We start from the raw sequence: 25,703 nt of genomic DNA, 5'->3' as shown, positions 1-25,703 counted from the left end.
CCTTGTGTGATAGGATGATTATTTTAAATGAACAAGTGAACGCTCGCATCCTTATACTCTGTGGAGAACTTCAGCCAAAAATAGCAGATCTACTGTAGATCGGCTATTTTTGGCAAGTATCGACGATTTATGATTTTAAGTGGTTAAGTGTCAAACAAGGCTATGAATCTATCTATGAAATCGATGAGAATCTCCATCACACATTTATACAATATGTAGTGGGGGTCCCTGCTTCATCCCTCTCTCAACTAAGGGGTCCTTGGCCTGAAATCGTTGAAGACCCCTGTTTTATCCCGTATTTTGTCCAAAAAGTTCAAAATGTTCTAGGGTCCGCAAATATTGTCATAGCCAACCCTATTTGACTGATACATCTTGATCACATGAATCCAGAGAGAGATTAGATTAGATTAGATTAGATTAGTAGCAAAAAGTGTTTTGAAGAAAAACACATGGTGAAGATTGGCCAGGGGCTACGTTTATTGGGAGTTGCTCATCTGTCATGATGACGGTACAACCTACGGATCAACAGTTATAGGCCAAAACATGAAGTGACCTTGATGGATAAAAAAGAAACAGATAAACAGAACTTTATTTAAGTAAGTAGGTCGGGGAGGCTTATTGTCGATATCAGCTGAGAACAATGGGCTAAAACCCCTGGGAGATGGATCACTGAGGTGGAGTGCCACACCTACCATCAGCTCCCAGGAATTACCGCACAACTTGCCACACCCCTCATACGCTGAGTTGAGAGTGCCCAGGATCAAACCCATTACCTTGTGGTCCGAAAGGTGAGAGCTCTACTGATCTACAATCTTTGTATAAGGACACCAGGTTGAAACTGGTTAAAAATCTGCAATTTTCTTGTCAAATAATGATCAATATATCGAACAGACCGATATCTTGGCCAGACTCTAAAACACCCACAAAAAAGCTCGGCCAAACGTAGCAAGTGGCTGTAACTCTTTTTCAAAACTATACCCGGCTTCAAGTTCAAGCTTCCCACACAAGGGCATTTTGAAAAAGAGCATTGCTGCACAAGAGTTTGCAGCTCAAGGGAGCTCTACAGGCAGTGTTATGTTGTTATTTAGTGTTTGGGTGGAAATAGAAAAAGGCGTATAGTTTAATATTGGTCAGCAACAGAATGTGATATATGATCATATTTATTATTTATTTACTTGTCAGAGCCAGTGCATTCAAGCGGGTTGATGGTAACCTTGAGCATCAGCGGTGTGTGTAATCTGGGGTCACGCTATTGTCTTTGATTAGCTGTCATTGTCCCACAGCCAGACTGATGGCACTGCAGCTCTTGCAAGCGAATAAAAATAAATCTTTCGCTATGAGACTTGGCACCCATCAATTTTGTCTCTGCTTGGTACTTCATTTTCACCCAAATAGATTTTTTTTACACAAACTGAAATAGCCTTATCCAATATTGCTTAATCCCAGAAAGCTATTCGCCTCCCTTATTCTCTCTCCTCTGCCCTATTTATCACCCATCCCAGAAATCCGTCAGTCAGTCACATCACAACACATGGCACATTTCGCTTTTATAACAAGCCCTCTCTCAGCTGAGCATATGCTGAATCGGTGTGGTGCCTATTAATAGCCTCCCACAAAATTACGTTTAGTGCACGCACTGGTTTGTATGCTTATTAAACCTGATGTCTCTCAACATCAGGTTCGGTTACCACCAGGTGTCTGATTGGACACTTACTGTATGGGTCTGTAACTCTTTGTATTGTGCACTCTCAGAGTTAAATAAACATTGAGCATTTTACAGTGTAGGTTGGGGTCCTAGAGGTAAAACTTGATGGATATCAAACTGGGGGTCCTCGGAATGTAAAAAACAAACCCAAGTTTGAAGTGAGCGGTGGTGCATGTGTGCATGTGCGTGGCCATGCGTGTGTGTGTGTGGGCGTGTGCGTGAGGCCCTTGCAGTAGTCACCAGCAGTATTGCCATGCTACGGACTAACAAACTAACAAAGCCACCCACGGACAACGTGACACTATGTGTTCCAGATCTATAAATGATGTGTTTACATTAGGAGTTTTTTTTATATTCTATGTGTTCTAGATCTATGAAATTTATGTGTTCTAGATTACTAAATTCTATGTGTTCTAGATCTATACATTCTATGTGTTCTAGATCTATATTTTTGAGCGGTGGTCACACCGTCTCCATAGCGGCCGTGTGTGTATGCGTGTATCCATCCGTGTGTGATGTAGCCTGAGTACCGCTGGGTGACCAGAGAGGTGCTGTTGAGGGGCCTTGAAATGTACATGCATGCATGCACGCATGCGCGCACACACACACACACACACGCACACACACACACACACACACACACACACACACACAGCCTTGAAATTAATGGACACCACCGCTCAGTTCACACTTGTTTGATTTTTAAATTCTATTTGTTCTAGATTTATGAATTCTGTGTTCTATATTCACGTGCGTGTGTGCATGCATGCATGTACATTTTAAGGCTGCTCAACAGCACCTCTCTGGTGGTCACCCAGTGGTACTCAGGCTACATACAGACAGACGTGCATAGACACATAGGCGCATACACACGGTCACATATAGGAGACGTGACCACCGATCAAAAAGAATCACTGGCTAATTCTATTGTTTATGACTCAGGAGTCTTCAACGTTTTTCAGGCCAATGACCCCTTAGCTGAGAGAGAGATGAAGCAGGGACCCCCATTACATAATTGGATTCATGTTAAATGTGACATTTCAGACATTTAACAATAATTTGTAAACTTCCAAAACCTCTTCGCCAAAAACAGATGCGTTGTGATAGTGTACATCCCGAATAGGCATGTGAGGGTTTAAGTGGTTAATATGTCTTATCACACAAAATGTGCGCCCCCCCCTGCAGTACCCTTGAGGACCCCATAGGGGTCTTCACCCCTGCTTTATGTGAATGTGTGGACCACCACTCTGGTGTGTTGCAGCCGCCGCTGCTTCTGGGGGCGAGGGGCTGAAGAGATGCTCTTGTCCAGCTGATGATGGACAGGCTGCAGAAGCTCATTAAAACCCCTGAACTGTGAAAAGTGCCTGCTAGATCGTTCACACTGGGGCCAAACGAGTGAAATGTGGCATCATACACACACACACACACACGCACGCACGCACGCACGCACGCACGCGCACGCACGCACGCACGCACGCACGTACGCACGCACGCACGCACGCACGCACGCACACACGCACACACACACACACACACACACACACACACACATACAGTCCACACACATGTTTTTATGGGTCCATTTCCCAGATGCACTTCCCATTTCTCATTTTGGCGTCTCTCGTACGCAATATTTGGGGCAAGAGGAGGCTCTCAGAGGAAGCGCACGGTGTTAATTCAACTCAGAGAGTGTACAAATGGAACCACATTAGATCCCCACGGTAAAACTGATACTGAGGATTTTACTGTGCAGTCATCAAAGCCCCCCCTCTCTCTTTCCAACTGATGTGCAGCATGCCCCATTTCTTTTGTGGAAGATGTAACCCATTTCAAATGCAAGATTCCCATATCATTTACACATTTCCCATTGCTCTCAATTATATATATCAGCATGGACATTTGTGGGACAAATCCTTTCTGAGAGACATTACATAGTTTATTGCTCCGAAAATCAGGTAACCGGGTCTCAGGAAGAAAACACATTGAGCAATTCAACCGTTGAATAGAAGCTGGCTTATCCACCTAAACCATATTTCAAAAATAGTGACAAAAGCCCATCTCCATAAGCTTACAATGCATTGTGATGTGTTGTGAGCTTGTAGGTCTGCTGGGTCTGTTTTTAATTTTTTATTTTTTTTTACACAATATAATTTCTGACAATTCTTGAGAATCTTGTGAATTCTTGAGAATTTCTTTTAACATTTCTGACAATCTTTGAAAACATGACCAAAATGGGGACATCAGGTTGAAAGTGATTACATCTCCACTCATGCATGTGATACTGATTCACATCCATTCATCTCAACCCGGCCATTTGTAGCAGTAACTGTCTGGGTGACCTGAAAGTCCTCAGCTACTGTACATGATGTAGAGATTGTCTTATCTTAGGTGAAATACATTACACTAGCGTTGCTATTTTTATGAGACACTATCACTGAGGATGCATCTCCACACTTCAAAGACGCTGAACACTGAATATCAGGTGGCAACAGAGCGAGGCAAAAGTCACATCACTTGTGCAGCCGGGTGGAAGGCATAATTTAACACATGTGTGATGTTCGGTCACTTGAGCAAGGGCGAGTGAGCACTGGAGGCGAGCTTTTTGGCTGTGCATCCTACCATGCAATGGAATTGTAAAACAACCATTAATAATAATCATTATTCAGTGGAAGATTGAGCATCACCGACACATTTTGAACTATTGCTCTGTATTTGCCACTGGTGTGACAAAATAATTCACACAGATTTGGTTATTTGTTTTTTCAAAGATACATGTAGTACATACATGTACATGTATCTGTGCATACAGTATATTCACATGGGCATGTATGCTATAAGGAATATGAGAGGTTCACAAGTTATACATACTGTAGATACTGCATCTGTATCTATGCATACAGTACATTTACATGTGCATTAATAGAGGTTCACATGCAACAATTTCAGATGCAAAAGAGGAAAAAGAGACCATCAGTTCATATTAGATACTGTTATATTCCTGTTAAACAAGATATATATTTAAGTCAAATAATGATAGAAAGACATGTTCTGAGTCCCGCTCAGATTTTTTGAAACGCACTTCTCTCCAAATGAATGCAAAAGAATTGCTTACTTGTATAACGAGGCTGCAAAACTGTGATCACAACAGATGAAGATGCTGTGGTATTCTACTATCGTCCTCTTCCCTTTTGTACTTGCCTCTTGTGCTGCAGTCGATGGTTACAGATGATCCCCCTAGGAAAACCGATTAGGAGGTTCAAACCAGCAGCTTCCTATCTCTCTCCCTCTCTCACACACAAACACACACAGTCGCACACGTCCTCTCCCTCCTCTCTTCTGTTCTCTCCTCTCCCTCTCCCTCTCTCACGCCCCCCTCCCCTCCCTGTCTCCGTTTTGCTGTGGGCTTTGAGCGTGATGTTTACTTGACTATACAGCTGGATCCAGGGTGAGCTGCTGAAGTCAAACGAGGCGAAACGTGGGAGATTTCCAAATAAAGGGTGGCAGGGTGATGCACTCACTCGCCCACATCAACCTCATGTTCCATCCTGGATTCCTGACAAAACTGTGATACACTCCAACTCACTGAACTGTAGACTATAATAACCCAAGGCACACGAATGTGGCACAGACAGCTCATGGGATCTAGGAGGATGTGTACAGTAACTAACCAGATGTATGTAGTAGTAATACACCATACTATATGAATATCCTCAGAGTAAGGAATGATGTGAGTGATCTCCCGGCAAATCCATTTTCAAATATTTTCCAAATGTGGGGAAAATAGCCGATCTGTGCCAGCCCAGTACTAGAGCTCGCAATGCGTTGCAATGCTGTGTGAGCATTGTGAGCTCGAACATCAGTTGTTTTCTCTATTTTGACATTTTGTATACGCACAGAATGGGGCTTAGAAAGTGGTTTAGAAAGAACAACAGTACCATCCCCAGTGTGCCCCAGTATAGAGGCTCAACGAGATACCAAATGCCATGCCAGATGGGCATTACCCGACAGGGTATCAAGTCATCCCCCAATCCATCCGGAGGCAAGGGAAGCCCTCAGTAAACAGATGGATACTGGAATTAATGGTGAGAGTGATATTGTTTTGTACTGGTTCAGCCTGTCCATGAAATTAAACCATTTCATTGGTATTTCATCAGAGATTAAGAACATAAATGGTAAAAGACCTGCATGCTTAGTGGCTCTGTAATCTGCTGCTTAATTTTATTTATTTATTTTTAAGGATAAAACAACACCAACAACAAGGAACAAACATGTCAGGATGATGTGTAGCTTTAGGAACTTGTTATGTTAAGATGATTCATTGTGTTTGTAAGAAAGAATAGAAGGGCACAGGGTTTCTTCACAAATAGTTCCCCAATGTGTGAGAAATTCCAGTACATCAATGATGTTATGGCTAGCAGACTACAGATGTAATTAAACTCCAATCATCCATCATTAGATATGCTGTGACAGCCCCAAGGACAATAGAGGTGGGAGCAGAGACTTATGCAGCGCGGTGGATGAAGTACGTAAGTAGCCTACTCAAATGTTTTACTTGAGTAAAAGTAGCAATACCACAATATAGAAATAATCCATATAGTCCAGGCCCTTAGGGAGTTAAAACATTAATTTCACGCTAATCAAGCACCACATTTTGCCCAGATGTAGCCCAGGATATAATGATATAGCTAGGGCGCCCGCTACAAATGCAAACTTGGTGTGTATTTCATGTTAGACAAATAGAAACATGTTGAAATGCTTATCTTTATGATTGGCATAAGATAAGATGGCACCTATGGTACATTTTGTTATACCTGAACATTTGACACTTTTTGAGCATTCGAAAACAATTGGAATGTTCCGTTTTACGTATATCTAGAGCACCTTTATTGGTTTATTACCCATATGGCCACTATCCACCCAGATGATCAATACAAACAACCTAGCATCTTACAGATATATTTTTATCCAAACAATAAAGAGTAGAGAACAATCCTATAGATACAGCTAATATTAAACAATACAAGTACAATTTTACATGCTCTCATACAGACCAACAGTGTTTAGAATTTGAACATGTTTATATCTGTATCAGACCAGCAATTACTGATACAAGTGACAATGCCCACTAAGGCATTTGTCCGTACTGTCAACATCAATGCTGTAGTCCTTGCAATGCACTTTGACAGACATTAAGCATCACAGAGCTCTGGATTGGCTTTGGCTGCAGAAAGAACGAGCACAGGTCTCCACCAGGCCGTGCGTCCTGGTGGTGCTACTGTATTAGAGGCCAATGTAAAAAGGGTGGCATGTGTTCTTCACCTTAGATCTTTCATGGCAATCGGACGCTGCATGCATGATTTGAAGCATTGTTCCAAAAATATGTTTTGCTAAAGTCTACCTGCTGGTGGCGCTATAACAAGCCAATGTGAAAAAGGTAGCATTTGTTCCTTGACCTAGTGGGAATATGTGTGGTAAATTTCACGGTAATCGCAAGCATGGTTGATGATTTGAGGCATTTTGTTCAAAAACGGAGCAATCCTGCAAACTTTGGAAGCTAATATTAGCCAATCAGGATGGAATATGAAATATCAGACGGATCGTACTTGATCACATGACTATAGAGATACTGTGTACCGATTTGCGTGATTTTTGGATAAAATCTCAAGGAGTAATATCCAAAAATGCGTTTTACATAAGTCGGCCCAAAGGTGGCGCTATAAAAGGCTGATGTGAAAAATGCAGGGCAAAGGTTTATCCTTAGCCTCTAGGGAGTGCGCTTACAAAGTTTGAAACTGATCGGTGGAGTTATAGGTAAAACCACAAATCGGCCTGTTATAGCGCCACCATGAGGCTGATTTAAAAGAAATTAAGTGGCATTTCTTCCTCGGCCTAGTGGGAATGTGTGTGTGCGATTTCATGATAATTGCACTTTGCGTTTGTGATTTGAGGCATTTTGTTCAAAACGGCTCAATCCTACAAACTTTGGAAGCCAATTTTAGCCAATCAGGATGGAATATGCAAATTCGGATAGATCCGTGTTGATCACATGACTGTCGAGATACTGCCTACCGATTTGTAGGATTTTTGGACAAAATCTGTAAGAGTAGTGCACAGAAATGTGTTTTGCGAACATCTGCCACTAGGTGGCGCTAGAAAAGGCCCATTTGAAAAATTTAGGGAAGAGGTTCTAGATTGGCATCCAGGGAATGTGTGTGCTCACTTTGGCAGCGACCGGGCCAACGGCGACTGAGATTAGGTGCTCACAAACTGCGAGGACGCACGGACGGACGGACGGACGGACGGACGCACGCACGGACGGACGGACGGACGGAGGGGAAAACATTCTCTCCCCCATGCCTTCGGCTGGTGGAGACAACTACTGGGACATTCCTGTTCATGAGATCTGCAAAGCTCCTGGTCCCCAGAAGTCACTGGCTTTGCCTCGATTCCATGTGCTAACAGGATGTGATATTACATTCAGCCTTCCTTGGCCAGGGGAAAAATGTGGCAGCTTGGGAGGCAACACCGGATCTCACAGGCACCCTTTGTCAAGTCCCACCCGTTGCCCCGCCACTCTTTACACCCATTGGTTGCTGTGTCTTGGTGGGACATTCGGTGGGACACTCTACACCTCTACATCTTACCTCACAAACTCCAGATATGGATATAGCTGACCTGTTCTGACATCACAATGATGACTCAACCAGCCAGATTAAATAGTTTCCTGCTTCTTAACTGTGCCGTTTTAAGACGCTCTTGGGGCGTCTTACTGGTTTATTCTACAGGCTGTTATTATCATGTATCATATGAGTGTGATGTAGCCTACTGCTATTGTTCCATTGTTTCAATAAACATATATCTGATGTAAAATTTAGGTTGTTCCTACAGCTCTACAATAAATCTGAGTGAAAAACTATGTTGAATACGATACATTAGTGAGCATATTGGTAATAAGCTAATTAGAGTGCTCTAGATAGATTTAATCATAAATCGCATTCCACTAATGCACACACAAATATAAAAAACATATATTAAAAAAAAGGAAAAAAAAAGAAAGAAAAAAAAAACATAAAATAGACACAAGTTTGCCAGTATTGTCAAAAGTTACGGTATAACTCATATGCAAGAAGGTGTCCAGACACAGTGTGTTTATTATGTAAACCACTTTGAGCTGCTTGCTTTGTAGGAAATAATAAATAATAAAGCTTCCCTTGGAGATACCAATAATATTTGTCATTATTATTATATTAACACCGGAAAAGTGGATTTCCAACCCTGATGCTTCTTTTTTGGCTTTAGCCTGAGCAAATCCTCAATATGATGTAACCATGCAGTATATGGGCTAAGTATGACTAATAATAATAAGTTATCTGGAGCATACATGGGGTGGTTAATGACTGTTTTGCATGCATTCAGCCGTCACTGTACACACATTAAATAAAAGAATCACACCCAATGTAAAGTGAGCAGTGCCTTTTATGAGTTAATCTCATTAAACGTCCTGGGAAACTTGGCCAATGAGCCAAGTGGGGGACGGGGTATACAACATACATACAACAAATACATACAAAGCCAGATGTAGGAGACTAGGAGTGATTAGCACAGCTCAAAAAAGGAGATATGAAATGGGGTGGAGACAACATTATCCCATTTGATCTGAAGGGGTTGCTTGCTGGACTAATTATGTATTTTGGGACACTAATCGCAACAAGTTTCATGAATAATTTTTCATAATTGATTCTGTCAAATGCTGCCTCAGATAAACTAGTAAGACGCCTCAGGGCGACATGCGAGCCGAGGTCGTGCTAATTCTTGGCCATCTGGCCAGTGACGTATATATCGGACCAGTTACCATATATGGAGACCCCTGGTACCCATATGGAGATCCATCTACTGTATATGGTACATCCCTTTTATTCCCATACATGGAGATCCCTTTCTGAACCAGCCCACAGATATGTATACGCTTGTATCACCTGTGATGTCACAGTGATGTGTCAGGGGAACCACAGTGTCAGGCATGACCTACAGAGTTAACTCCTCTCCATACTTCGACCAAAACCGCCGTTTTCGGTCAAAAGGTCCTTTTCTACCATAAAAGTATATCCCTCGGGACTTCTGAAAAGCATTGGACCGAACGAGAGTTCGTAAATTTGCACATTGGAAAACATAACTTACCGAACATTTCGGTCGAAGTATGGAGAGGCCTATATGCGGACAAGATGTGCCGGTTTTCATAGTTTCATAGTAAACGGTCACAATCATTAAAACAAAGAATTACTGAGGGATTTTGACTTTCATATGAAAGCAATGAACTTCTTTTAGAGCATAGATGCATACATCTGTGCTGTGTTTTCTCTAAAACCAAACAGATCAGTAGTCAAGACCTATTACACACAGTACATATACATTTCAGTCCTGGACTGTTTAAAAGGACTCTTTCCAGCACTTTGGACAGTATACTGGCAGATGCAATAAGTATATGCTACTTGCGTAACTTCTACTGTATGTGTAAGCCAGGGATTCCAAAACTCTTTTGGCTCAGGGAACCTGATCATAACTGTATAATCTAACTATTTTTAAATAACAATTGTTAAATGTTCTGTTATTAATTATTATAAGATGATGACAACGTCTGAATTAATTAGTGTTTTATTGAGTAAATCAGTTTTGCGTTGTACATTCAAATTAATTCAACTCCATATAGGGGAAACATACAGTGGATTTTTGCCATTACTCTCCCCGATATTATGTTGTGAGGAAAACGTTTTTGGCTAGAACTGACGGACAATAACTTTGTACTTCAAGTTTAAAATGATACAAAATATTTTTTTCAGTGTACAAATAGCATAAATTCCCAATATTATCAAATTATCTTGGGGCACCCCTGGACTGCCGTCATGGCCCCGTCACCCATTTTGAAAACCCCTGGTGTAAGCTATGATGGTAAAGGACAAAAGTAAGATTAAGCGTTTCATATTTGTAATCATACCATAGTGAGAAATGAGAAAGTAGGCTAAACAGCTAATCATTTTTTTGCATATTCATAAACATTGTCCATCTGTCAACATTCATGTAGGGCAAACATTGCTGTTCTACTTTCTCATATCTTCAACTCAAAAGGTCTTCATTTACCTGTGGTATAGAGCATTGGTTCTCAGGGGTCAGGGGGTCCTTGAGGGAGTTCCAGGGGGTCCCCACTCCCCAGATAAATGATAGGCCTACTTAGGAATTATACCCTTATTGGTAGGTAACTCGGAGTGTCAGGTCCATTTTGGTTCCATTTGTACACTCTCAGAGTTATATTACATTGATTTTTACAATAGTCTTCAGAGATAGAAATGCCATTAAATGGGGGTCTGTTAGGCCTACTGCATTTTAGGCCTATGTCAAACTGGGGGTCCTTGAAATGAAAATGGTTGAGAATCACTGCTAGAGCCATAAAGAATCTTCTCTTATGAGGGGTCCCTGGTAGCCTATATCTTTTCAAATGGGGGTCTGCGGGCTGATATGATAAGTGTCAATTTAGGGGTCCTTGGCCTGAAAGAGTTTGAGAACCCCTGCTGTAAAAGGCAGTTGACGCAGCCAAAATAATACTGCGCATATTTGACGCACAACAACACTTACGGCTACGTCACGCAGGCAGGAAGTGTCATGGCGCTGTACGACGGCATCATGCAGTATCACAGATAGCAAATAGTGACCGGCGATATTTTATCAACATATATCAGCTAATGATTTGTTACAAAAACTTTGGAGTTGTTTTCGATTCGGCTGAATATCTGAGGAAACGAGGTAAATACCCGAACTCCAAACATCACATGTCAGCGTTTGTAATCTTGCTTGCTCCATGGTGGTGTGTGTGTGTGTGTGTGTGTGTGTGTGTGTGTGTGTGTGTGTGTGTGTGTGGGGGGCCATGTGTGTTGATTTTATGTTGTGATGTCGACTTGCATGGTGCCAGTCATTACTCATTATTGAGGCCACTCCAGCAATAATCACCTTTAAATGGTAATATCTTGGTTTGTACAGCGATTTTTTATAATATCATGTAAATGTAAAGCAATATATTGGTGCATAATAAGCCTCATAATGCTGATGTGTTGGTATTGGTAATAATTTATTTTTTTATTGATCGTTTTTATTTTTGTTTTTTTATTTTATTATTGATTAGCCAAAGGCTGGTTTCCATTGTGGTCCACCAAGTCGTCCATTGACTCCATTCCCTTAAGCGATCAAGGGACAGTTATCTGTACAGTTATCTGTACAGTCGAACACAAAGTTTTCATTTTTTTTCTTGACAATGTCAAATAGGTTGTTGTAGTAGAACTGTTTGTCAGCCAATGTCAACACAACACTATTCCATTGTGTCCTCCAGTTGAACATGGCTGAATCAGGCTCTAATGACCCCGGTGGCCAGCGTGCATCCCCATCCACGCCTGGAGGCAGGGGGGCGCCGGTGATGGGCCGCAGACTGCCAGCTGCCCTGTCTCCTGGTCGCCTCCCCACCATGCGCTCCAGAGACCTCACCCTGGGAGGGGTGAAGAAGGTAAAACACCAGTTACCCATATATGGAGAGACCCCCCCCTGGTACCCATATATGGAGATCCATGTACTGTATATAGAAATATGCTTGTGAGACCCCCAAACATGCTTACTCAGTTATTCGTTATGTGAAGGTCCTATGACGTCTATGACATCTGACATCATACATACAATCCCTTTTATGCCAATACATGGAGATCCCTGTCTGTAGAACCAGCCACACAGATATGGGCTGTCTTGGCCATCTGTCTTGGCCATATATGGATTATGTTAGTGTGGTATGTGGCTGTTGTGGCCTCCATATATGGGCATTCCCATATGAAGTCCTGTTACATAATATGGGCTTAATATTGATGACATCAGGGATCTCCATATATGGGCATAAAGGGATTCTGTTAGTGCGGTTCCCCTGACATCACAGTGATGTCAGAGCGACAAATTGAGGATTGGGGCATTGCATTCAGTTTGACTCGGATCCACAGATAAATATAATGAAAATACTAGCTGATCAACAAGCTCATGCGTAGATCAGTTATTGTCGCCCCCCCTTTTAGGTATTACGTATTAATAGTCCTTAAAAAAATCACTTTACTGTCATCGGGGGACCCCACAGATTGAGAACCACTGCCCTAAGGCTACTAAAAAGATAATCGTGAATCTGTTTGAATGGCTCTACCACCTTAACCTGTGTGGTTTCTCTCTCCTGCAGAAAACCTTTACCCCAAACATTATCGGACGAAAAACCAAAGAAGAGTAAGTTCAGTTGAGATTTTGACATTATAATGTATAATAATGTATCGTTTATTACTTTAAAGGAGTAGTTCACCCCCAAAATGACTTTTTTTCTATTGATTACTCATGCCATGGAGACTAGAGTTCAATAATATTTTTTGGTTTTTGTCACATTTCTAAGACAAAAATTTGATTCGAGTAAATTTTCCCCCATTGATTCCGGATGGTGACCCGTTTCGAAATTTATTGTTATCACATTTTTGTCTTAGGAATGTGACAAAAACCAAAAAATATTATTGAACTCTACTCTCCATGGCATGAATAATCAATAGAAAAAAAGTCATGTTGGGGGTGAACTACTCCTTTAAGCCTGTTGGCTGGGTCCTCCCTATGTTCCCCAGGTTCTATGTGTCACACAGGTTAACATTCACCAGGTTAGCATTCACCAGCGTCGGCAGGTTAGCATTTCACTAGGTTAGCTTTCATCAGCGTTAGTTTTACTGAGGTTAAGGTTAGGTTTAGGTGGTAAGTGGGGAACATAGAACCTGGGGAACATAGGTACGGTCCCCTGTTGGCCACTAACTTTTGTCTTTTGCGACAGCACGAAAGCCGAGGGCGGGCAGAGGAGAGAGAGGAGGGATGGAGAACGGGGGGGCCGGGGCCGAGGTGATAGAGGCAGAGGCCGAGGTCGTCCAGAGGTCATCCAGTCCCACTCCATCTTTGAACAGGGTCCTGCGGAGATGACGATGAAGAGGAGAGGTAAGAGTTTGTCCCCATTTGGAAGAATAACCAGTAAAGTATCCTTCTACTGCTGTCACATTTTGAAAGCTTATTAGCTCAAAAGTGAGTTCAAAGTACTGTGCCTACTATTTTTATGCAGGTGCCTATGAAAGTGAGAAGGAGGCCCCAAGCCAAGGACCCTCACCTATCATCAATATCAAAAAAGAAAAGAGGGAGACAGAGGAGGAAACCAAAGAGATACTACGCAAACTGGAGCGAGACAACGTGAGTCTTAATGTTACTTGTAAAAAAGAAAACTTGGTACTTTTAATTCTGTATTCTTTGTTCATTCATTTTTACTATGTGGCTCTTCAGGAGGTTGTCATCTATAAGAGGTGTGTGTGTGTGTGTGTGTGTGTGTGTGTGTGTGTGTGTGTGTGTGTGTGTGTGTGTGTGTGTGTGTGTGTGTGTGTGTGTGTGTGTGTGTGTGTGTGTGTGTGTGTGTGTGTGTGTGTGTGTGTGTGTGTGTGTCCGTCCAGAACTAATTTCATAACATAAATCGCTGGACCGTTGAGCGTAGTTGACTCATCATCACAGGCTGGCCAGTGGCCACATGAAGTCCGAGATCCACGTGGGAACTACGCCATTCCCATGTGGATTCCGACTCCAGATCATCATGGTTTTGATTTCTTTCCCCCTTTGCCTTAGTTTATAGATGATCCTTTTTTGAGGAGTGAAGAGAGAAGCTGTCCTGTTCAGCTCCCCCTAGCTGTATCAGGATGGGGATTCAAGGAGGAATTCGCTGATGCTCTTCCTAAAGTTGAAAAGGCAGAGGAAGATGAAGGAGACGCCGGACCCGCGATTAAAGGTACCAGGCTTTTAGTCATTACTCCTCCCCTCATGCACACAAGCGTACTGCTCTTGGCATTACTGTTTGTTTATATTTGTTTAATTCATTGATCAAATCAAAGCGGTCTGCCATTGTAATCAGTATTTTAGTGCTACCTAAGAGTTTGCATAAATATTTAGTTACTTTGAGATGCGTTACAACTAATTTGTGTGGTGCAACAGCTTTAATTTTAGTAATACGTAAGTCTTGCTTTAGAAGCCATTTACGCTCTAACTAGGCTACCTCGGTATCAGGTGGTGCAAGTTCTGGCTACTGTATACACAAGCGTCCAGTAAAAGGTCATTTTGACCTTGCAATCTGTCAAGTCATACTGGCCTACTATGGAAATTATTAACATAGCTTCTCATAACAGTCTAAATAAGAGCTCAACTGCTAGTCAGTAGTCTGTGGTCAATAGAATATAAATGAGTATTTACACAATACATATACACACAAGACACACAGTATATGAGGTGGATTCTGAGTATCTGCACCTTATGGTATAACAATCTATGATATACTATTGTTGAAACAGGCTATATAGTATACTTCTTTTTTTATGGCTAAAATAACCAACCTATAAGATCACAACACCTTGCATCACGACTGATTTGAGCCTACTGATTGGCTGTTTTAGCTTTATTTTTTTAACATTTTTGAAATGTTTGCCCAAATGGCCAAATTAGAGATGCCAGATTGAAATTATATTTTTGTGAATTTCATCCATTTGTTTTCATGCAGCTGAATGGAAACGCTTCTATGACTGACTATGCAAAAATAATAGCTGACAGCCCTACACCATTTTGTGTTTTTTTTTTCTTTTTTTTTTCCAGTGAAACAGGAGCCTGAAGATGGCGCCCTCCCGAACAAGAAGGTGCCATTAGAGAATCAGTTCAGGCCTCCCCCGCTCCCCGAGCCTGAGATCCTGCCTGACCTCCTGCACAGATGGAGTCTCAGCAAAGAGGAGGAGCTGTTCTTCATGCAGCTTCCCGACTCCCTGCCTGGCCAGCCCCCCACCGTAGAGGCCCGTCCAGTGGCCACAGAGACACGGACGGAAGACGGGCAGTCTTTGCTTGTGAAAACAGAAACTCAGGTACAGTAGATGCTGGGTCAACGCCATACCAGTATGAGCTAATCTATTCTTATATACCAGGGGTGTCCAAACTTTTTTCAAAGGGGGCCACATTAGAAAATATTAACACACCCAAGGGCCGACTATATCTCCTGACATAATGTACTTTCGGTCAGACCATAACAAAGTCACATACATATGCATCGCATTTAAACAATTTTATTTAACTATCATCATCAATATTTAATCTCAATAGTCTTTTGTCAACAAAACACAAATAACACAAATATAAAATACAATGCAATAGCCTTTCTTTGACCCCTTCAGAATGAGACAACAGGGAACAAGGAATCCTTACAAATTACACTGTGGGAAAATATTCCTGTGTGATGGTGCTTGTGGGCCATTTATAATAAAATTTTAGGAATGATGCTGCGGGCCGTATAAAATTTGTCCTCTGGCCACATCTGGCCCCCGGGCCGCACTTTGGACACCCCTGTTATATACTGTATCTATGGTGATGGGAACCAGAGCCAAGTGCATGATCACATTGTCGATAAGGCTGAGTCTGATTTTCTCTTTCAATTTAATACACAGTGACGATTTTATTGCTGCAGTTGACCAAAAGTGGCAAAGCTATTATTAATTGTTTCAATTCTGTGTGGTGCTCAAAGTGTTCTTTCACCTGTTGTCCAATAGGAAGAGAAAGCAGAGGAGAATAACTGCACCCTGCGTGACCTGAGGGAGGGTCTGGTGGGGAAAATGGTGGTGCGGAAGTCTGGCCGCGTTCAGCTCATTCTGGGAGACATCACACTGGACGTGGCTTTGGGCACTTCATGCGCCTTTCTTCAGGTTACATACTTAATACATGATATATATATATCGCTGCTGTTGAGCAGAAAACTCATATCTCTATATTTAAACTCGTTTTCTCATAATTGGATGCCCTACTTCGTCATACAAGAGTGTCGCACAAAAGTATTGAAAATTAAATAGCAGATATATAAGATCACAACATGTCGCATCGCAACACACTATTATTTTTTTGTTTTTACATTTACGGTTTTGCACATACAAGATTTCCACCCAACAGCGACAATATATAATGTTATGATATTGATGTATACAATACATATTGATTATTATGAATGTTGTGTGTGTATGATCCCACTACTCGGGCAGAAAACTTGCATATTTCATGTTTTTCTTTTTTTCCTTTTTTTGATAAATTAAATTCTCTATTTTAAATGTCATCGTATGACAGTTTCACGCAATGTGTTGCCAGGTTGAAAGTCTGTCTGTGGGTTTTATAAAAAACAATTACCAATGAAAAATATTAACAAGAACATTTGACTAAAATAACTAGACCAGGTCACCTGGTCGTGCCAGACCCGCAATGAAAACTAGTATGGCACTGAACTAACACATGAACACACAGGATTTTATAGTCTCAGCAACAAAGCGTAGTGAGCTTGTAGATCGGCTGTTTTCACTAGTATGGCACTGAACTAACACATGAACACACAGGATTGTATAGGCTGAGCAGCTGGAAATGTTAGTGAGCTTGTAGATGGGCTGAGGAATTTATAGTGTCAGCAGCTCGTCAGCCAACTCAACTCAGCTGGTCCTGTACAGGTGACGGCACTCAAGGCAATCAGCCCAGCAAGGGAAGGGAGGGGCAGATGAGCAGGCACACTGAGGAAAAGAGGGACAGGCACACTGAGGAAAAGAGGGACCGACAGACCGACCGACAGACCGACAAAGCCTTATGTAGGCCGACCCCCTGGGTCTGGCAATAACTACATTGCAACATTGCATTCATTGGAACATAATGTTATTTTTTCCATTTTCTGAAAAGTAAACATTTTGCACAGCGTTTTCTGCCCGACAGCGGTGAACTGTCATTTAGAGTATGTTTACTTAAATTATAAGAATTAGGAACTTTTTCCACCGATTTTCCTCAGCAATATTTTCGAAAATATCCCTTTTCCCTCCACAGGAGCTGGTGTCCATTGGGACAGAGGGACGAAGCGGGGACATGACGGTGTTGGGACACATCAAACACAAAATGGTTTGCTCTCCAGACTTTGAGGCTCTCCTGGAGAGCAGAACATGATAGCCAATGGAGTCTACAAAGTGAATCTTTATCGTTAATTTAACTCAAAGAGTCAGTGTACAAATGAAACCAAAGGGACGCCATATGGGGCCATTTAGTTCCATTTGTACCCTCTTTGGATTTTGCGGAATATATAGATGCAGCACAGTGAAGGCCAATTTGTTGCTACTATGCCAGAGAAACCCAAGGTTCTAATCATAAAAATGCTGTTTGTGGATTGCGCTTCTGCACAGAGTTAAATCTATATTAAAAAAAAAATCTATTTTATTTGTGATAATGGGAACGTTTACATTTCTTTTTTTATATACAGTACATATTATTATCCCCTTGTGGTGGATTAGAGCTGTTTCAAGCTGAAGAACGCATAAAAAAATGTTGGTGTGCCAAATTGAAATGCTGTTTATTGTGTTTGGGTGGAGCGAGTGACCGGTGTAATACAAAGGCACACAAAGGCAATAGCCATTGTACATTGATGTGTGTGAATAAATATACTTGTAAACTTAAGTCCTCCCAATGTATTTTATTATGAAGTTCTTTGATTGCTCATTATTAGCCTGGCAACCAGACTATAGTTCTGGGGAAACTTCTCTGTTTCTAGACTAGAGTAACTAAAAGTTTAACGCCTACTCCTCCCACAGTTTTCGCGCCATACACTCGTGCCATATGTCAAATCGACCGGCTTCATCAGGAATTTTCAATTTGCATTTTGCTAAGAGAAAAGTTGTATCACTTAATTGATATTAATTTATTAGTGAATACATTTTCCCCACTGACATTAATTAAAAATGTAACTTTTCCCAAATATGGAGATCACAGACCACATGAGACCATATATGTCCATATATGGGCATTCCCCCTGAAAACGTTAATATTAAGTCCATATATGTATATGTGTGTGTGTGTGTGTGTGTGTGTGTGTATATATATATATATATATATATATATATATATATATATATATATATATTAAAGGATGAAATAAATAGAATGTCCATATACAGTATGGGCATGGGCATTCCCAGATAGGCTCTGTAATTAGGGTTTATATAGATGCCCTGTTAGGGTATCCCCCTTATACTCATATATGGGGATCCCCAGGCATCTGGATGAATTTAGTTCATTGACACACTAAAAGCAGGCTATGGTCCCACATAGGTCAAATCAGCCCCGTAATGCATTACAATGCTCAAGATGCAGCACTTACTGGTAAACAAACATAGCCCCCAAAATAATGGAAATTCACTTCCCAAAACTCAAATATGATTTGAACCACAGGGCAACCACACTTGCAATTTCACAAATTGCAAATTTTCTAGTTTGTAATTATGTTGGTCAGGCAAGGTTACATTTACCATTTTGTTATTCTTATTTTCACCACCAGGTGTCAGAGTAGGACAGGCCGATATTATTACTTTAATGGACTGAACCGAACCAGACTCAAGTTGAAGTAGAGCCAATGGGATGGTCTAAATTGATTGATTGATTGAATACTTTATTTGAAGTTTGCATAGGAAAAGGTACAGCCAGGACAGTACAGTTCACTGGTACAAGGTCAACTAAAAGGATAATTAAACAACACAAAAAAGCTTTTGGGCTTTGGGTTTAAATTGGGACAGACAAAACCAGGCCTGAAATTTCGTCATTTTAGGGGCAAGGCCACTTGGCCTTTGGTGTCGTCCATTTTTTTAGGGCAAAAAGGCCAAATGCCAGGACTGGAAGGCCATCAAATAAAACAAGATTTCAGTCCATTGAAAGAATTTGATGAATTTAAGGGTTATGGATTATAAACTAATCTGCAGTGAAATAGATAAATGGTGGTCATCTGATCCATGTTCAGCTCAGCCCTGCACCAATCAAAGATTGGTTGATTTCAGAATCTCATCTCATCTCACTACATTAGTCAGAATGCGTTCCAGACACGTGTGTCTGTCTGTCCGTTCGTATTTCTGCTAACTCTGTGTCCAGCAATTGTTCAATTGTCTAAAAAACATACTACAGAAATCAGTAATGCTTTTGTCTTGCTGACCATCTATTTTTCAACCTTCAGATGTGTCTCTATTTCTCAATAATCACAAAATGTTTAATAATTTTCCCCAAATATTGGCCTGTAGGTGGTGCAGGGCCGGGCCTACAGGTTAGGAGGCTGCCTGGGGCCCCACACACTCATGGCCGTGTTTTGCTGTAGACAAGTTCTTCTTTTCTTTCTTATAGAGATAGAGATGTTTTTGGACTGTTTGGATGGTTTTGGACTGAACCGGGCAACACTCCCTTTTCTGTGGAATATACACTATACTACCTACACTACACTCCCTTTTCTGTGTGGAACATACCACGGCTTCTCAACCACTGTGCCAGGACCTTTAAAACCTTTTTAATACCTACTATCAATAATGGTAAAACATTGGCCAAATTGTAAAATAATATAAGGAAGAGGCATTTTGAAAATAGCCAGTAGACACACACACACACACACACACACACACACACACCGTATATCTAGGTGTGCCCTGGGTTATTTTGGCTATGAAAAGTGTGCCTTGACAAAGAAAAAAGGTTGGGAAACACTGTGTGACTACTACCTACACTACACTCCTCTTTTCTGTGGAATACACTGACTAACCAATTAAAATGGGCACATTTCCAGATGTCTTCACCCAAGCCACACTCCCTTTTCTGTGGAATTTCTTGACTTCTGACTCTGCCCCCTGTTTCCCAAACACTCACAAATAAAACACAATATGCAGAAAATATATATAAAAAAATGAAAACATCCTAACAGGTCAGGACCCATTTGTGTATCGTGGACACATTTTTATGGGTCTCTTAATGTTTTAGTTTCCTACTTTTTGTTTTTAATTATTATTTCTGTAATTTAATTTAGAATCAAGGAAAATTTTAAGAAATTCCAAAAATTAGAAAACACGTTGAAGAAGTAGTGAAAATAGACGATCTCCAAGTGACGTGTTGTTGTGAGCTGTCGGAAAACAAAATAAAAAATACATTATATTTATTATTTACAGTCAAAAGTGGGCGGGCAAGGATAGGCTTTGTTTTTGTTTTGTTTTTTTACCCACCGGTGGGGTGGTCGCTCTGTGATTGGCTAGTTGGTTGTCAGGCAACTGATACTTGTAGAAGTTGTAGGCCTAGTTAATTTATTAATTTTAAATTATAACTTAACACATGTAGTATTTTATTTTAATTTTACTATTGCATGTATGCGTTCTCACAACGTAGATGAAAAAAATGTACAACGTGTTGAGACAAATTTAATAAGATGTGTTATTATGTCATCATACTAGCATGCCCGCCCCTCCAGGCTATGGGTAGTTTAGTATCTCCCTATCATCCTCATCCAGCAGATAGAGATGGGATTTATGGCTCCTTGAAGTGAGCAGGATCTCTGGGATCCGTTCCTTTCAAAGAGCCGTTCAAAAGACTCATTTTAGTTACTAGTTACTTTGTAGATTTTGATTAGAATTACAAATCAATTCAACCCTATATGTATATCGGCCCATGTATATATTTTCAAATTGCATTTCTGCAATTTGTAAATAGCCGATCTACAAGCTCACAATGCGTCGAAACGCGACACATTGTGAGCTTCTGCTATTTTCAAATGATTTGTCTACATTTTATTAACTGAAAAAACCTGTGAAATGGGACATTCTGCATAATGAGTACTTTCTACTATATGATACTTTGTCCATCCATCCTTCCATCTTCAACCGCTTATCCGGAATCGTGTCGCGGGGGTAACAGTTCCAACTGAGACTTCCAGATTTCCTTATCCTGCGCAACTTCCTCCACTCCCTCTGGGAGTATACTGAGGCGTTCCCAGGCCAGTCTGGAGATATAATAATCCTTCAATCTGGTCTTAGGTCTGCCACGGGGTCTCCTCCCAGTGGGACGTGCATCGAGGACCTTCCTAGGAAGGCGCTCGGGGGGCATCCGAACTAGATGCCCGAACCACCTAAGCTGACTCCTTTCCAAGTGAAGGAGCAGCGGTTAAAGTCTCTCTCGGGTGATTGAACTTCTCACCCTATATCTCTAGGAAATACCAGCCACCCTTCTGAGAAAACTCATTTCGGCCGCTTGTACCCGAGACCTTATACTTTCGGTCATGACCCACACTTCATGACCATAGGTGAGAGTGGGAACGAAGATTGCTCGAAAGACAGAGAGCTTTGCCTTACGGCTCAACTCTTTTTTCTTCACAACAGTGCGATTCAGCGACCGCAAAACCGCTCCTGCTGCTCCGATTCTCCGGCTGATCTCCTTCTCCGTCTTCCCCTTTCTCTCACTTGTGAACAAGACCCCGAGATACTTCACCTGGGGTAATGTCTCATTCCCTACGTGGACTGCACAATCCATCGGTTCCCTGCTGAGAACCATGCCCTCAGACTTAGAGATGCTGATCCTCATTCCGGCTGCTGTACACTCAGCTGCGAACCGATCCAGTGAGAGCTGAAGGTCTTGGACCGATGGTGCCATCAGGACCAAGTCATCCGCAAAAAGTAGTGACTCAACCTTTAGCTCACCAAGCCTTATGCCTTCTCCACCACCACTTCGCCTCGAGATCCTGTCCATGAAAATCACAAAAAGGATAGGTGACAAGGCGCAGCCCTGGCGGAGGCCAACCCCCACTGGAAAAGAATCCGACTTTGGGCATAGGCCTACAGAGATTGGATGGCCCTCAACAAGGTCCCCCTCACTCCATATTCCCGCAACACCTCCCACAGAACCTCCCGGGGGACCCGGTCATATGCCTTCTCCAAATCTACAAAACACATGTAGACCAGATATAGCATGCTGAAATACTAAAATATCCAAAAACACAGATTGAACACAAAAAATAACTCAGGATTGTGTTGATTGTGTCCCAAACAACAATAAAATAAGATCTGGTTGTCCCAGAGCAGAGGTGAAGTGGTCCTTTAAGTACATTTTGATACAAATACTTTTGTTCTTTAACTCAAGTACATTTTGAATTCCAGACTTTTACTTTTACAAAAAAAAAAAAAAAAAAAATGAGAGAGGAAAAAAAATCATGCGAACCGGATCCCATCGTTCATTTCAAAGAGCCGTTCAAAAGACTTGGATTCGTTCGCGAACGTCCCGCCTCTATCATCCAGCAGACCGCTAGTACCCGTCTGTTTGTGTTTTCACCGCCAGTGAGCCCATGGTCACACTGCCACACACACATAGAGAGACAAAAGACTGATGAATATGGACGCCTCGCATCGATAATAGAAACAGATAAAAGGTAAGTGGAGCACTGAACTGAACAGAGGAGGCCGCGGGTGGAAACGCACTACTAAACGACCGTAAAACGGACTAGAAAGAACGCTGCGCTTTTATTTGGTACACACAGTTCATTTTTAGAAGAATAAGGGGTGCTAGCCTAGCGTATTGGGAAGTGAAGCTTCTTTAGCATCCCTCGGAATAGGCATAGAGTTAGCCACCATGCTAACTCCCACCGGCACGAGACTTTTTACTGTACATTTTGGCCGCATCATGGGATGAGATAACCGCTGCCACACAACCTAACGTTTTCGTACGCCGCCTGAGGATTTGCGTTGAATTGACTGGACGCTGCCACTATCCAGGAACGCTAGGAGGTGGATAATATTATAGCTACACGTGTATAATAGTGGCAGGAATCGGATAACAGCGTCAGTTAGTCGTGTTGGCTTCTTTAGCTAGGCGCTGTGGTGCTGCTGCTGCTGCTGCTGCATCAGGGGGCCCAGCCTGAGCCTTGCATCATTCATGGGCCTGTTATCTCTAATAAACGTTCCCCAGGCAGACTAATCTCTCTCTTCAACGTCACTCACAGACAGTGGTGGGGGGAGAAAAAAGTACTCAAATGTTGTGCTTTAGTAAAAGTATCAATACTGTCTGCAATGTTGAAATACTCTTTTTGTTTTTGTTTTTTGTTTTTTACAAGTGAAAGTCTTGAAATGTACTTGTGTAAAAGTATTGGTATCAAATTATTTCTAGAGTGAATTCCTGCTTGGAAGGGAGTACATTGTCTTATGGAGTTGTTTGACCCATTTGTGTTTGTCTATTTCATTGATTGATTGATTGAAGACTTATTAGAAGTTTGCATAGGAAAAGGTACAGTTTCATGACCGTACAGTTCACTGGTACAAGGTCAACTAAAAGGAGATCCTAGAAAAGCACTTGGCTTATTTACACAGGAAACCATTGAAGTGTCTCATATAAGTATCTCATTTCAGGTCCAGTGGAAAAGAACCAACTGCAGCTGTGCACTGGATTGCCTTCGGCCCCATTGTTGACATGTCCTGGAACAGCTGTTCTCCTTACCAAGAAAGCACATGCTATCTGTTGTAATTAAAGGGTTGGTTCATCATCACTTGATTCCATTCCTCGGGCAACTGGAGGAGCAGAAGTGGTCTTAAAAAAACTGATTGGGTGGTGAAAAGTATGAAATATGTTAATTTTGCCCAGAAGGGCCGCAACAACCGCAACGTATCCACTTCTGCAGAGATGGATTCCACGGTCCATGTGAGGAGATGTTCGATTCCACAGACTTCTTCATCTTAATGAAGATATTGTTCTGACAACAGAGACTAGGGCCACGTGCTGGTCCAAGAAGTGCAGACACACTGTACCCTCCCCTGTTCTGCCGTTGCCGAGCCTATAGGTTCCTTAATCAGGTGATCACTTAACCTACATCTTCCATCTTCACTACATTCAAGATGGAATTTATTTTCTTCAACCCTTTCGACAACTTGTTGTGCATTCTCCTGGGCATCTCCCTCACCGTGTGGTTCACCCTGCTCCTCGTTTTCATCATCGTGCCTGCCACCCTGGGTGTGTCCTTTGGAATCAGACGTCTCTACATGAAATCTTTGTTAAAGATCTTTGAGGTAAGAGTTTGGCATGCAACCATTAACCCACGTAAAAACCCTTATATTCTTACCAGAGTCTGCCTGTTTTCGCTCTACATTAAATACCGGGTATAGCCTTTGGCCAAAGTAGCTGATCTACAAGCTCAGTAGATCTGTTTGCCCCACCCAGGTCAGGGATGCTAGAGTTCATGTGGTTTAACTGATTTGTGTCAAGAAATGAACTAAGAAAGTAGTATTCTATACTCAATAGCCTTTTCAGCTGTTGTGGCCAATCATCTTGCCCCTCACAATAGTACACAAAGGTTTGTCTGTATTCACTATTGTTATATGGGGAGTCTGTGTTTTTTAGAAATATGTTTCATAACACAAGCCATGTTGTACACAACAAGAAGGACATTTATATATTAATTAAAAACAATGTGTAAAAGGTAGGTGGGGATCTACAACTATGCTGGTCCCACAAGTGTGTTCATTATTCAATAACAAGCCTGGGTCTCTGTTGGTATAGATTGCATCATAGCCAGGAGGCCTATTCTCCCTATGATGTAACTAGACTCTAGTTACTGAGGAACCAGACCATCAATAGCTACTGTCTTCCATTGTTGAATTAGCCTATTATCCAACTTGCCAGAGAGGACTGCTGTACAGCTTCAGTTCACTTGTAGCTTGATTTCAGACTCGGCTGAAGCTAGTCTGCTCTGAGAGTGGGCGGTTCTATGTGCTGGAACCAGGCTAGTTCACTTGTGCAATGTGGTTAATAGTGAAAGATCTCAGTGTTTGCTGCTTTTCTGAGCTATATTATTCACTACTTAAAATGGGAAAAGGTAGGATATGCACATCCCCACATTTCGTTAAACACATTGCGGGCCCCAAAAACAATCAAGTGAAGAAAAAATTTCTGTGCGCACAATTATGAACTGCTCTTATGTCTTTTATTCTAAACCAAAGTGAACAACGCTTCGCCCATGCACTATGCAGCAGACCACTGTTAAAATTGAACCTTAGGTGAAACCAGAGAAGGTTATATCAGCTCTCTCTCTTCTCATGCTTTCTCT

General features: G+C 41.7%; 3 protein-coding genes across 4 annotated transcripts in view; all 3 read left to right on the top strand.

Annotated features, from left to right (window-relative positions):
• Window positions 1-25,703, top strand: part of dbnlb (drebrin-like b) — a 199,397-nt gene that overhangs the window by 72,461 nt on the left and 101,233 nt on the right. The gene's annotated exons all lie outside the window — the stretch shown is intronic.
• Window positions 11,389-18,155, top strand: polr3d (polymerase (RNA) III (DNA directed) polypeptide D). The gene is made up of 9 exons (XM_080739210.1): window positions 11,389-11,500; window positions 12,081-12,251; window positions 12,957-13,000; window positions 13,581-13,738; window positions 13,860-13,984; window positions 14,408-14,567; window positions 15,422-15,681; window positions 16,360-16,512; window positions 17,660-18,155. The coding sequence occupies exons 2-9, from the start codon at window positions 12,087-12,089 to the stop codon at window positions 17,774-17,776; spliced, it is 1,182 nt and encodes a 393-aa protein (XP_080595336.1). The 5' UTR covers window positions 11,389-11,500; window positions 12,081-12,086; the 3' UTR covers window positions 17,777-18,155.
• LOC308295273 (glycerol-3-phosphate acyltransferase 4-like) overlaps window positions 22,957-25,703 on the top strand; it is a 29,937-nt gene continuing 27,190 nt past the window's right edge. Inside the window, exons 1-2 of the mRNA XM_080738299.1 lie at window positions 22,957-23,039; window positions 24,013-24,666. Of these exons, the coding sequence (XP_080594425.1) occupies window positions 24,496-24,666 (171 nt within the window). The 5' untranslated portion in view covers window positions 22,957-23,039; window positions 24,013-24,495. The remainder of the gene's footprint in view (window positions 23,040-24,012; window positions 24,667-25,703) is intronic.

The sequence above is a fragment of the Nannobrachium achirus genome, assembly GCF_963921795.1.
Source record: "Nannobrachium achirus genome assembly, chromosome: 12".
NCBI lineage: Eukaryota > Metazoa > Chordata > Actinopteri > Myctophiformes > Myctophidae > Nannobrachium > Nannobrachium achirus.
This window is presented reverse-complemented; position numbering and strand designations above follow the sequence as displayed.